This window comes from Hippocampus bargibanti, linkage group LG05 (assembly GCF_051943395.1).
Source record: "Hippocampus bargibanti isolate YZ-2025 linkage group LG05, ASM5194339v1, whole genome shotgun sequence".
In the NCBI taxonomy this organism is placed as follows: domain Eukaryota; kingdom Metazoa; phylum Chordata; class Actinopteri; order Syngnathiformes; family Syngnathidae; genus Hippocampus; species Hippocampus bargibanti.
Genome location: NC_142738.1, coordinates 29,886,779 through 29,900,289, shown reverse-complemented (window position 1 = coordinate 29,900,289; position 13,511 = coordinate 29,886,779). Strand labels below are relative to the sequence as shown.

Genomic DNA, 13,511 nt, shown 5'->3' with positions numbered 1-13,511 from the left:
TGGTCACGAACAGAGCGATACACCCGTGCGCCGCTCAGCTCCTCACCCTCGCGTGCGCACTCACGCGTCGTATTGGCGTTCCAACACCGATTGATGTTCGAACGCCGAAGCAAGAATATCTTTATCTCTCTTTTGTTCGAACACCGATTTGTTCGAACAGTGAGGCGTTCGAGAACCGAGGTACCACTGTATATATATATATATATATATATATATATATATATATATATATATATATATATATATATATATATATATATACAGTAAAGTCTCGTTAGAGAGGGAGAGATATAACCGGGAGAGACCCTGTTTGCAGTAATTTTCTCCGTGCGTGCATAGAAATAGTAGAGAGAGATATCGAGAGAGAGAGAGAGAGAGAGAGAGAGAGAGAGAGAGAGAGAGAGAGAGAGAGAGAAATAATAATAATGTCTAGCTAAATAGATAGCTAATAGACAGCTCGCCAGATAGCCAGCCAGACAGCTAATAGACAGCAAATAGATAATATCCATTTAATTATTTATTCATTTATTCAATCATTTACTTATTTATTATCCGTGTATTTATCCATCCATTCATACATCTATCTATCCATTCATTTATTTATTCATTCATTCATATTCATCTATGTGATCATTTATGTATTCATGTATGCATATATTCATCAATGTATTCATTCGTTCATATATTCATTCGTTTGTTGATTAACTGACTGGTTTCTTTTATTCCTTCGTTCGTTATTTATTAATGTATTTGTTTGTTTGTTTGTTTGCTGAAATCAAAAAAGACGTCCCACGTACCGACGTCCCGCCTTCCTTCAGGTTTTTCCCATTAGTTTAATGAGACGCGAATCTTGAAGGGCCGGCCGGCCGGCAGACGGCTCAGGTGAAAACATTTGCCCTTTTGCACCTCGGAGTCCGCCAGAGGTTGCCGTCGAAATGTTGAGCAGCGACGTCCGCCTGGAGGCTTTGTCGGTGCTGTGCGACGCGCCGATTACCTCGCGCCAAGCTCGGGAGTCCGGGCGCGGCCCGCCCCTGCCCTCCGCCCTGCCCATGTCGGTCAATGGCTTCGTGTCAGCCGCCATGGGTCTCAGGTCGGTGCCCGAATCGCTCTAAACGCGAACCTGGTTGACGCAGGACTACCATTGGGGTGCGGGGTGGAGGGGCTTTGCTCTACTTTGCTATCGTTACTTAATCGTTCTCTCTCTGTCGCAATTTCTTTGGTATCACTCTCTCTCTATCGATTTCTCTCGCACATCGAAACACGTGACACATAACCGGAAATAATCATGACAAAATATACAAAATAAAATATTGAGGACGATTTTAAGAAGAATAAAAACATGAAGCTTCACATAGAAACATTAAATGCAACTTTGCAAAACAACAAGCAAAAATAATTAATATTTTTGTTGTCATAGCAACCAATGACTCGATTTTGGCGCCAGTTACAGAAGGCGTAGTCGTTCGTCTCTGTGACGTCACACACTGTCAAAAGCGAACAGAACTAAAAAGTAAGAAGCGAAAGGGAACCACCCATTTGAGAAGAATTGAGTTTTGAAAGGCACTTGTAAATGAAATGTATTTTTATTATTTTTTTGTTATTATTGTTATTATTATTGGTTGTGTTAAGTGTCTACTTATTTAATTTACAAGATTATTTTCTGACAGTGGCGTTTTTAGGTGTTCAATTACATGTTTACCTTACAATTACCTTCCATGTTTCGGAAGGCGAAAGTACACGCCGAAACACGTAGGGTAATTGAACACCTAAAAACGCCACTGTCTGCAAGAAAAGAATCTGTTGTAAATTTTGTTATCGTTGTATTTGTTATACGAGAATTATATAATATTATATACAACATAACATTATTATATGACAGAAATATAAGTTTGGAAATTGGGAGTTTTTCTGGAGTCTGTGCCGCCACTTCCGGGTTGAGGAAACACTGGCGCCAATGGCTCGCTGTTCACTCGCAGAAAAATCTATTCTGTGAATGTAAAGTGTTCTTGAGAGTTTTGAAAGGCGCTTAGAAATAAAATGTGTTATTATTGTTGTTATTGTTATTATAATTATAAGAAAACGAAGTTCGTTCGTCAGGTTGAATTGGTCAGATCCTTCCAATTTGACTTCCGGTCTGCTTTGGAAAATTGTTTCGATTTCGTCCACTAGAGGCCGCAAATTCGCCTCGATGAAATGGTCCAAAATGATTCGTGATTGTTTGCGATCCATTTGCTTTCGGCGTATTTATTTCATTTCCTGCTCGACACAAACGGAAAAAAAATGGAATAAATCTGCAACTTGTACTCCAAGATGATCGAGAAGGTGACAAGACTTAAAGGACAACCGACGTCTCCGGCCAAGTTGTGTCCATAATTTGTAAAATGGCTTCAAATGACTTCTACTGAGCGTATTTTAACAAGATTCCAGCGCATATAGCTATATTTTACGTTTTAAGACTCGCGCTGAATATTCCGGAAGTCTTGTTTTTGAGTTGATGACGATTCCGTACGTTATGTCACTGAAGGAATGCCCCTGACCGAAAAAAGGACACATTGCAGCAGTCCTTCCATCACGTCAATGCATTTGGCTGTACTTGGCTGGTCTGAAAACTTCATGTAGCACCAAAAAAGAGGCAGAAGAGAGCGACAAAGCTCCATGTGAGAAATTAATCAGCCTGTGGAAACAGGCCTTACAAATGTTAAATTCACGTGAATATAATCCTGGCATCGGAACTATTTTTCGGGAAACACACGGAGCAGCACAATGAGTGAGGTGTCGTTCGCGACCGAGCCGGTTCTTGGAACCGGATCTCTGAAGTGAACAAAGAGAGCCGACTCCTAACAAGGAGCTAGAACTGGCAGCCAACTTTTTTTGTCCTATTCCCCGTGAGTGAAAAGGTGAGAAAATGGATAGAAGACACATTGAAATTTGGACTCGTTTGAACTGATAGTTCAAAGGCAGAGTGTAGACTGCAAGGTTAAAATATTCCATCAATCAGGCTCCACAAATAACCCGCACAAGCCAAGTGTACAATTTGAAGAGACAAGACAAGCAAGGGAACTAGCTATTAATGAAGTTTCGAGTGTGTCTGCCTAGAAACCCAGAAAGCCATCGACCATGACAAAGGTGAATAAAACGACTTTATTATACAGTACAGTTTATTTCTTTAATTACAATACCATAGCACGTTTATGATACGTAAAATAAGGTCTATTTTGTGTAGATTTAAGGCTTATTTAGTAAAAAATTTTGTTTTATCTGGATGGAATAGTCTCATTGTAATGGTTTCCTATGGGAAATTAATGTTTGGAATACACATTTACACACACTTTCTGGGAACCAATTAAGTTCGTAGGCCAATGTATCACTGTAAATAGCTTTTTAATCAACGCCACAATTGACATTTTCATGGGAACGCATCTTTTTTGGGCTTTTCCGAAGAAGGACTTTTTGTGTGTGTTTGTTTGTAGCGGCGTGAGTAACGAGGGCCTGGTGATCGACGAGGAAGAGTTTTTCGACAGCCAGTACGACTTTGATTTCAGCAACCTGAAGGATACGTGCACCTACTACCGAGGAGGCGAAGTCTACCACAGGCCGTGCGGATGGCTGCGCTTTGCTCTCAAGGTTCCCATTCGTGCACAACACTTAAAAAAAAAACAACATTTTTTTTAGGCACCAGCGCTTTGCTTAGCACACTGGTGTCTAAGTCAAGGCCCGGGGGCCAAATGTGGCCCGCCACATTAATCCATTCGGCCCGCGAAAGCAAATCAAACTTGTGAAATTCCATGCTCATCTATCGAGATAGCTAGCTAGCTTTCTTTCTCCAGTATTCAGCTAGCTGGCTAATCCATAGCATCACAGGTGTCAAAGTCAAGGCCCGGGGGCCAAATGTGGCCCGCCACATTATTCCATTCGGCCCGCGAAAGCAAATCAAACTTGTGAAATTCCATGCTCATCTATCGAGATAGCTAGCTAGCTTTCTTTCTCCAGTATTCAGCTAGCTGGCTAATCCATAGCATCACAGGTGTCTAAGTCAAGGCCCGGGGGCCAAATGTGGCCCGCCACATTATTCCATTCGGCCCGCGAAAGCAAATCAAACTTGTGAAATTCCATGCTCATCTATCGAGATAGCTAGCTAGCTTTCTTTCTCCAGTATTCAGCTAGCTGGCTAATCCATAGCATCACAGGTGTCAAAGTCAAGGCCCGGGGGCCAAATGTGGCCCGCCACATTAATCCATTCGGCCCGCGAAAGCAAATCAAACTTGTGAAATTCCATGCTCATCTATCGAGATAGCTAGCTAGCTTTCTTTCTCCAGTATTCAGCTAGCTGGCTAATCCATAGCATCACAGGTGTCAAAGTCAAGGCCCGGGGGCCAAATGTGGCCCGCCACATTATTCCATTCGGCCCGCGAAAGCAAATCAAACTTGTGAAATTCCATGCTCATCTATCGAGATAGCTAGCTAGCTTTCTTTCTCCAGTATTCAGCTAGCTGGCTAATCCATAGCATCACAGGTGTCAAAGTCAAGGCCCGGGGGCCAAATGTGGCCCGCCACATTATTCCATTCGGCCCGCGAAAGCAAATCAAACTTGTGAAATTCCATGCTCATCTATCGAGATAGCTAGCTAGCTTTCTTTCTCCAGTATTCAGCTAGCTGGCTAATCCATAGCATCACAGGTGTCAAAGTCAAGGCCCGGGGGCCAAATGTGGCCCGCCACATCATTTTCTTCAGCCGTGGCTCGATTGCGCCGCGGTGGTTAACATGCTAAAAGCTATTGCGAGGCTCTTTAATGATAAAGATGACAGGTGAGCTGGCTAACGTGCCAGCGAGCTAGCTGGCTCAAGAACGACAACCCGCATTCCTCCATCCGACACCCGCTAGCATGTCCGCTACTAGCCGTCTTTCAATATGCTTTCGGCGTTGAAAAGAGATTCCATGAGGCTAGCTAAAGTCTGAGTCATGTCACCATGGAAACCACAATAACAGTCTTTATTTTGGACCTAAAATTTGAAAAAGTAGTTATTCCGTAATTTGTTGTGCGCTTTATGTGAAAGATTAGATGAGATGAGCCTTTATTAGTCTAGCAGTAGCGAAATTGACATTTCAGAGCAGCAAAGTGATGAAAGGAAAGGAAGAAGTAGAAAAACAAAATACAGTAAAGGCAGCCACCCTCGCTGCACCATCTTGAAGTCAAAAGAACAACGAAAAAAATAAAAAATAAATAACAAATAATGGCACACCCCAGGTCTGGGATAAATACCCGGACGGGAACGTGTGGCTGGGCGAGCGAGGCCACGGAACCACCACCTACTCCAAACCCGGAGAATGGCCAGTGTCCTACCACGGGACTTCCAAGAAAGGAGCCCAGGCCATCATTGTCACCAATTACCAGGTTGGGCATCAAGCGCTTTTGTTTTTTTTTTTTTTTTTTTTTTTAAGTTGAATCAACTCCCGCCTTTGTGTCTATGAAGCATGATTGTCATTGGGAAATGTGTATTTTGATGGCTACTGTTAATACAGTGATACCTCGGCTTACGAACGCACTTTTTGCCTTACAAACATAAAATTCGCAAGCATATAATCTTGGCATACAAACTAGTTTTCGGCGGATGAACACCAAACCACACAGTCGAACAGCGCCAGGGTGGCTGGCAGACTAGTTTTCCACACCCCCTCTCTGAGTGCAGATGTGGTTTGTTATCGAGTGGAGTACTTTTGCTATTATGGGACAGAAAATGACACCACCGCAGGCTAGTTTTGAGCCAAAGAGGACACAAAAGAAAATGACAGTCGTGCAGAAGAAGGAGATCATCAAAAACACCAACGTGCGTTTGTGTGACTTAGCGTCCCAGTACCAGTATGCTAAGTCGACCATTGCTACGTGTGGCTAAGGGTGTTGAGTGAACGCTGGCGCGTGTAGCTGCCGCTGTTCACCCACAGAAAAACTGATCCTGTGACTTTAAAGTGACCTTGAGAGCTTTGAAAGGCGCTTAGAAATGAATTTTTTTTTTCTGTGTTGTATAAACAACGGTCTCAGGCAATCGAAGAGGTTGAAAAACTTCTGTTTATTTGGATTAATGAAAAGCAGCTAGCAGGTGACAGTGTGAGTGGGGGTATTATCGTCGAGAAAGCACGGCAACTTCACTCAGATATCATCAAGAGGCAACTACATCAACGACTATCACAAAGTTGAATAAAATGACTTTATTATACGGTAGTTTTTTATTACAATCCAATCGCACATTTATTATATATAAAATAAGATGTATTTTTATGATGATGATAATCTTCTTCTTTTCCTTTCGGCTTTTCCCATCAGGGGTCGCCACAGCAAATCAGTCCTCCATCTTCAGAGGTTTGATTCCCAAGTTTGTTTTGGCCAAGCTTTTACATCGGATGCCCTTCCTGACACAACCCTCTGTATTTATCCGGGCTTGGGACCGAAACAATAAGACACTGGCTTGTGTCCCCTCGTGGCTACAGAACAAGCAATTCGATTAAATTCGAATAAAGATGAAAATGCTCGATAAAAAGGCAATGACAGCAAGGATAATAGTCGGCAATAACAAAGGGAGAAAATCAATGCGTTTTGGCAATGAATTACACGATTGAAATTAGAACGCAGCATTTTTTAAATCAGTCTTTTTCATCAGTCAATTTCAACTACACTGTTAATTAACCCCTTAGAGCACCGGTGTCAAAGTCAAGGCCCGTGGGCCAAATCCGGCCCGCCACATCATTTTTTTCGGCCCGCGAAAGCAAATCAAACTTGTTAAATTCCATGATGATTGCTAAAATCTGAGCCAAAATTTCATATTTTTGGATGTCAACCACAATAAAAGTCATTATTCTTGACTTCAGATTTGAAAAGGAGTTATTCATTAATTTGCTGTGTGCTCTATATGTAATATTTGAAAGGATTTAAACATTCTAATGGCTTCCCCAAATTCATAACGGCCCTCGAGAGGAAACCATAACTACAATGTAGCCCGCGGCAAAAAATGACTTTGACACCCCTGCCTTAGAGAAAGCAATTTTGGACTATTAAACCCCCGCAAAAGAGCTTCCAAATTGCACGGACTCAGTATGCTGAGGGCAGTTGACACATTCTACCATAGAATGAAATGAGAGAAGCGATTTAGAATGTTCACTAAGCAACCTGATTGTGCACTTTTGTGCTATACCAATTTCATATGTGCAGTTTTTAAATGGATAGGATTTAAAAAAAAGTTTTCAATCAGATTAAAATAATCATACATTTAATTTACAAGCACCTTTCAAAAGTCTCAAGGACACTTTACAGTCACGTGAGAAGAACTTTGTGTAGTTTTAAGGCTTATTTAGTAGAACAATGTTTTATTGGAACCTGGAAACGGATTATTCTCATTTTTAATGGTTTCCTAAGGGAAATCAATGTTTGGAAGACACTTTATGCCTTACACACACCTTCTGGGAACAAATTACAGTAAAGTCTCGTTATATCGATATCGGATATATCGATAGTCCCGGTTATATCGATACTATTTCTATGCACGCACGGAGAAAATTACATGCAAACAGGGTCGGATATATCGATAGTCCCGGTTATATCGATATTTTTTCCGACTCCCTTGAATATCGATATAACGAGACTTTACTGTAAGTTCGTAAGCTGAGGTATCACTGTACAGTTTATTTTTTTTAATGACAATACAATAGCACATTTATTATACATTAAATAAGGTATATTTTGTGTAGTTTAAAGGCTTATTTCGTAGAAAATTATGTTTTATGGGTGGCTGGGAATGGATTATTCTCATTTTAATGATTTCTTATGGGAAATGCATGTTTGGAAGACAAACCTTTCGCCTTAAACACTTTCTTGGAAACAAGTTCGTGAGCTGAGGTATCACTATATTTGAATGTTTCCACCTTCAGGCTTACTTGAAGAGAACCTTTTTGTTGCCTCAAAAACAAAAAAATGTATTAGCTATCCATTAGCTATCTGGCTAGCTATTAGCTGGCTGGCTGTCTAGCTGTTGGCTATCTATTACCTCTTTATTAGCTATCCATTAGCTAGCTAGCTAACTAGCTTTCTATCTATTTGAATTACTTCGGGGTTGAGTGAACGCTTGAAGTGGCGCTTATGGCTGCCGCTGCTCACCCACAGAAAAAAACTTTATCCTGTGACTGTAAAGTGACCTTGAGAGTTTTGAAAGGCGCTTCGAAGTGAAATTTATGATTATATATTATTATAAAAATGCAGCTTTGAGCATTTCAGTTTTCTTTTGTCATGTTTTTAAATTTGTTTTAATCATCATTTTGTTCTTTTTTAATTTTTTTGCCTGCGGAACTGATTCATTTTCCCGCTTTGGGGGTGCCCAGCCTGGTCCGGGCCAAAGGTACGGTCGCGGCGTGTACTCGACGCCGTACTTGGAGGACGCGGTGGCCTACACGCAGACGTTCCAATCGCGAGCGACCAACAGGGAGTACCGCGTGGTCATGCAGAACCGCGTCAACCCGGACTTCCGCCAGAAGTACAACGACGACAAGTACTGGTTGCTGCCCGTTCCCGAGGGCCTGACGCAGGAGCAGGAACAGGATCTGGTGGAGAAGGCCATCCGGCCCTACGCCGTGCTCATCAAAGCCTTCTGACCCAAAGGGAAACCGCCACCTGCGACAAAATACACATTTCACCATGCAAAGCGGCAATGTTTTCATTTTCTCACTTCGCTCACTGGTGTCCAAGTCAAGGCCCAGGGGCCAAATCTGGCCCGCCATATCATTTTCTTCGGCCTGCCAATGCTAATCCAATTTGTGAAATTCCATGATCATCTATTGAGCTAGCTAGTGATCCAGCTAGCTAACTTTCTTTCTTCAGTATTCAGCTATCTGGCTAATCCCTAGCATCACAGGTGTTAAAGTCAAGGCCCGGGGGCAGCCAAAGCTAATCCAATTTGTGAAATTTCATGCTCATCTATCGCGATAGCTAGCTAGTGATCCAGCCAGCTAGCTTTCTACAGTATTCAGCTAGCTGGCTAATCCCTAGCATCACAGGTGTCAAAGTAAAGGCCCGGGGGCCAAATCTGGCCCGCCATATCATTTTCTTCGGCCCGCCAATGCTAATCCAATTTGTGAAATTTCATGCTCATCTATTGAGATAGCTAGCTAGTGATCCAGCTAGCTAGCTTTCTTTCTACAGTATTCAGCTAGCTGGCTAATCCCTAGCATCACAGGTGTCAAAGTAAAGGCCCGGGGGCCAAATCTGGCCCGCCATATCATTTTCTTCGGCCCGCCAATGCTAATCCAATTTGTGAAATTTCATGCTCATCTATTGAGATAGCTAGCTAGTGATCCAGCCAGCTAGCTTTCTTTCTACAGTATTCAGCTAGCTGGCTAATCCCTAGCATCACAGGTGTTAAAGTCAAGGCCCGGGGGCCCAATCTGGCCCGCCACATCATTTTCTTCAGCTGTAGCTCAATTGCACCGTGGCGGTTAGCATGCTAAAAGCTATCGCGCAGCCATTGAATGATAAAGATGACAGGTGAGCTAGTCAAAGGTGGCTAACGTGCCAACCGCCAGCGAGCTAGCTGGCTCAAGAACGACAACCCGGATTCCTCATCGGACAACTGCTAGCATGTCCGCTAGCCGTCTTTCAATAGGCTTTTAGCGTAGAAAAGAGATCCCGTCACTCAAAGGCGCCGTCCGATCGGCACGTGACCCTCGGAAGCGTTGTCATGTCAAACGCATTGCGGCCATGACATCATTCGCAGATGATGTCATGGCCGATGTCATCAATTCTTTGATGCGAGATTCGGCGCTTTGCATGGCGATGTCACAGAGAAAGGATGACGATGGTTTCCATCCAGCTGGGGCGGGTGCGCGACGACAACAACGGAAACGACGACAACGGGACAAGGATGACGTCAGACCTCCTGGCCGACCTTGTAATGTCGCGTTCGGATTGGGCGGCGACAAAATGTCCAAAATGAATCAGACCGGTAGGTGTGACGGTCACCGTTCGGAATTGTTCACATTGTTAGCTAAAATCCGCGTGCCGAGGGCGTGTGCACAATGTCAACGGAGGACAAAGTTCATTTTTATTCACGTCACCAGAATAGTTTGGCAAAAATGAAAGCTATTATTATTATTAAAATTCGGTCTGCAAAACAGGCTATTAACTGGCTATTAACCTGCTATCTAGTGGCTATTAGCCAGCTATCTATTATCTATCTAGCTAGAAATCAAGCGATGTCGCAGCTGGTGATTCGACCTTGAGCGGAAAAAAACAGACCCCATTGTGCCACACTCGAACTCCTATCTAGCCAGCTAAACGCTAAAAGCCTATTGAAATACGGATAGCGGACATGCTAGCAGTTGTCCGATGAGGAATCCGGGTTGTCGTTCTTGAGCCAGCTAGCTCGCCATTGGCACGTTAGCCACCGTTGACTAGCTCACCTGTCATCTTTATCATTCAATGGCAGCTGTCTATTAACTATCTAGCTGGCTAGCTATTAGCTATCTAACTGGCTCTCTATTAGCTAGCTGGCTATCAATTAGCTAGCTGGCTATCTAGCTGGCTAGGAATTAGCCTTCTAACCAGCTATTAGCCAGTTAACTATTAGCTAGCTGGCTATCTAGCTGGTTAGCTATTAGCCATCTAGCGGGCTATCTATTAGCTAGCCAACTATCAATTAGCTATCTAGCTAGCTATTAGCTATCTGGCTGCCTAGCTATCAGCTATCTAACTGGCTATTAACCTGCTATCTAACTGGCTATTAGCCAGCTATCTATTACCTATCTAGCTAGCAATCAATTAGCTAGCTAGCTAGCTATTAGCTATATGGCTATCTACGTGGCTATTAGCCAGCTATCTATTAGCTATCTGGCTATCTAGCTGGGTAGCTATTAGCTATCTAACGGGCTATTAGTGAGCTATTTATTACCTATCTGGTATCTAGCTGGCTATCTATTAGCTATCTAACTGGCTGTCTATTAGCTAGCTAGCTATCAATTAGCCAGCTAGCGATCTAACTGGCTATCTGGCTATCTAACTGGCTATGTATTAGCAATCTAACTGGCTATTAGCCACCTATCTATTAGCTATCTTGTTATCTCGCTGGCTAACTATCTAGCTGACTATCTATTAGCTATCTGCCTATCTAGCTGGCTATCTATTAGCTATCTTGCTATCTAGCTGGCTAGCTTTTAGCTATCTAGCTGGCTAGCTATTAGCTTTATAGCTGGCTATCTTTTAGCTAGCTAGCTATCAGGTAGCTATCCAGCTATCTATTAGCTATCTAGCTAGCTAACTGGCTATTAGCTACATAACTGACTATTGGATAGCCGGCTAGCTTTCTATCTATTTGAGTAGATAGAAAGCGGGTTGAGTGAACGCTAGCGAGTGTGGCTGCCGCTGCTCACCCACATAAAAACTTATCCTGTGACTGTAAAGTGACCTTGAGAGTTTTGAAAGGCGCTTACAAATGAAATGGATTATTATTCTTAACCAAAACAAACGTTGCAATACCACTGGAAACAAGTGAGGGCAGCATTGCCGTTGAAGTCCCGTAAGAAACGGTAGCAGATAGCATTAAAAAGACAATAGCCGTCAGGAATGGTGTCTTGACGCCACAGACCACCGCCGCCGCGTTTGCTAGCTGCGGTTTCCCGGACGTCCTTTGGCATTGCGCGCATTCACCTGACACGGCGAACATTGGGAAGCAGGGCTTCAAAAAATGCTTCCGGCTGGAGAAAATGGCCGACGCGTTTTAACAGGTCGGCGCTCTTTGTTTTGTGCCCGCAGACGACTTAAAGATGTTCAAAGGGGTGACCCTGGGCGAGGTCCACACGGTGGAGGACGTCCTGGGCGAGGGCACCTTCGGCGTGGTGGTCAAGTGCCGCAACACGGAGACCAACGCGGCGGTGGCCATCAAGGTGTTCAAGAACCTGCAGAACTCGGTGAACAACGCCAAGGAGGAGATCTCGGTTCTCAAGCAGCTGTGGGCCCTGGATCCCGACGAGTGCCACATCGTGCGCTGGCAGGGTTTCTTCTTCCACAAAGAGAACATCTGCCTCAACTTCGAACTGCTGGACCAGAACCTGCGCGAGTTCATGAAACATCACTGCGCCCTTTCCATCCAGCAAGTGCGGCCCGTGGTGCACCAATTGGCCACGGCGCTGTCCCACATGAGCGGCATGGGTCTGGTCCACGCGGACGTCAAGCCCGAGAACATCATGGTGGTGGACCGTCGCCAGCGCCCGCTCAAAGTCAAGCTGGCCGACTTCGGCCTGGCTAAAAACGTCTCGGACATCGCGCCGGGAGATTGCGTCCAGACGCTGTGGTACCGGGCGCCCGAAGTCATCCTGGGGATTCCCTTCAACGAGACGGTGGACGTGTGGTCGCTGGGACTGGTGGCCGTGGAGCTCGCCGCCGGACAGCCGCTCTATCCCGGCATGACCGAGTACGACATTTTGAACTTGGTGGCCAACACCCAAGGGCAGCCGGCGGACCACCTGCTGGACTGCGGCAAGGAAGTGGGCCAGTACTTTCGCAAGGAGTGCGACGGGGCGCCCCGCTGGAAGCTCAAGTCGCCCGAACAGTTTGCCAAGGAGACGGGGTGCCAGCCCAAAGGCGGGAGATCCCTGCCGCTCAACTCACTGGATGAGCTGAAGCTGGCCACGCCGGACGCCGCCGGACAATCGCGCGGCGAGCGCCTCTTTCTTCGCCTGGTGAAGAAGATGCTGGACCTGGATCCCAATCTCAGGGTCAACTCCCAAAAGGTTCTGCTGCACCCTTTCTTCCGTTGCTGCCTTTCTCACGGCCGCCAGTCAGAGAGCTCCGCGAACCGACGGTCCGATGAGGAGACGCGGTGCCGAGGGGACGAACGGTTGTTGGCGTCCCAGATCGACTCCCTGTCGGCCGACGATCGCTCCACGCCGCGCCATCCCGTCCCCTGGGAGGAAGCCAAGATGCATGCCGGCAACGGGACCTGCCTGGGAAGGTTCTCCAAAAAGATTGGGTCTGCCTTACGGAAAATGGCCGTGGTTTTCCCTAAGGTGAATCTCTGAGCCCCGTTTCCTCAGCATGCTTGGTTCCTGCAGGGCGCTGAGCGCAACTCCGCTCAGGAGGTCTGAAGGTGATCTGGAATTGCCTCCGGTGAGACGGCGGACTCCGGTGCCGCGGTAGACGTTGCGCCCATCTGACCGTGTGGATGGAGAGCCGTTAGCATTTTCCCATTGCGTCCAATTCGAATGCAGTGTCTGAAACTCATGAGAAAAAAGTTGGTGGACACCAGGGCGGACAACTCTGAAAAGTGGCCTGCCCGGGCATAAAGTTGCCCGCCCCATTTTTCACACCTTGAAACACAATAAGATGACAAAAAAAATTGTTGCAAGTATTAAAGGACAACCGACGCCTCTGGACAAGTTGTGTCCATAATTTGTAAAATCACTTCAAATGACTTCTACTGAGCGTATTTTACAAAGATTCCACCGCATATAGCTAGATTTGACGTTTTAAGACTCGCGCT

The 13,511-nt window shown here is 45.0% G+C and overlaps 2 protein-coding genes across 2 annotated transcripts; both read left to right on the top strand.

The window, feature by feature from the left end:
* Window positions 1–802: 802 nt before the first annotated feature.
* Window positions 803–8,670, top strand: LOC148898455 (uncharacterized). The gene is made up of 4 exons (XM_088995623.1): window positions 803–1,090; window positions 3,471–3,624; window positions 5,246–5,392; window positions 8,365–8,670. The coding sequence occupies exons 1-4, from the start codon at window positions 936–938 to the stop codon at window positions 8,632–8,634; spliced, it is 726 nt and encodes a 241-aa protein (XP_088851749.1). The 5' UTR covers window positions 803–935; the 3' UTR covers window positions 8,635–8,670.
* A 1,297-nt stretch (window positions 8,671–9,967) lies between these two features.
* On the top strand, window positions 9,968–13,310 carry LOC148898454 (homeodomain-interacting protein kinase 2-like). The gene is made up of 2 exons (XM_088997158.1): window positions 9,968–9,980; window positions 11,786–13,310. The coding sequence occupies exons 1-2, from the start codon at window positions 9,968–9,970 to the stop codon at window positions 13,048–13,050; spliced, it is 1,278 nt and encodes a 425-aa protein (XP_088853284.1). The 3' UTR covers window positions 13,051–13,310.
* The last annotated feature ends 201 nt before the right edge of the window (window positions 13,311–13,511 follow it).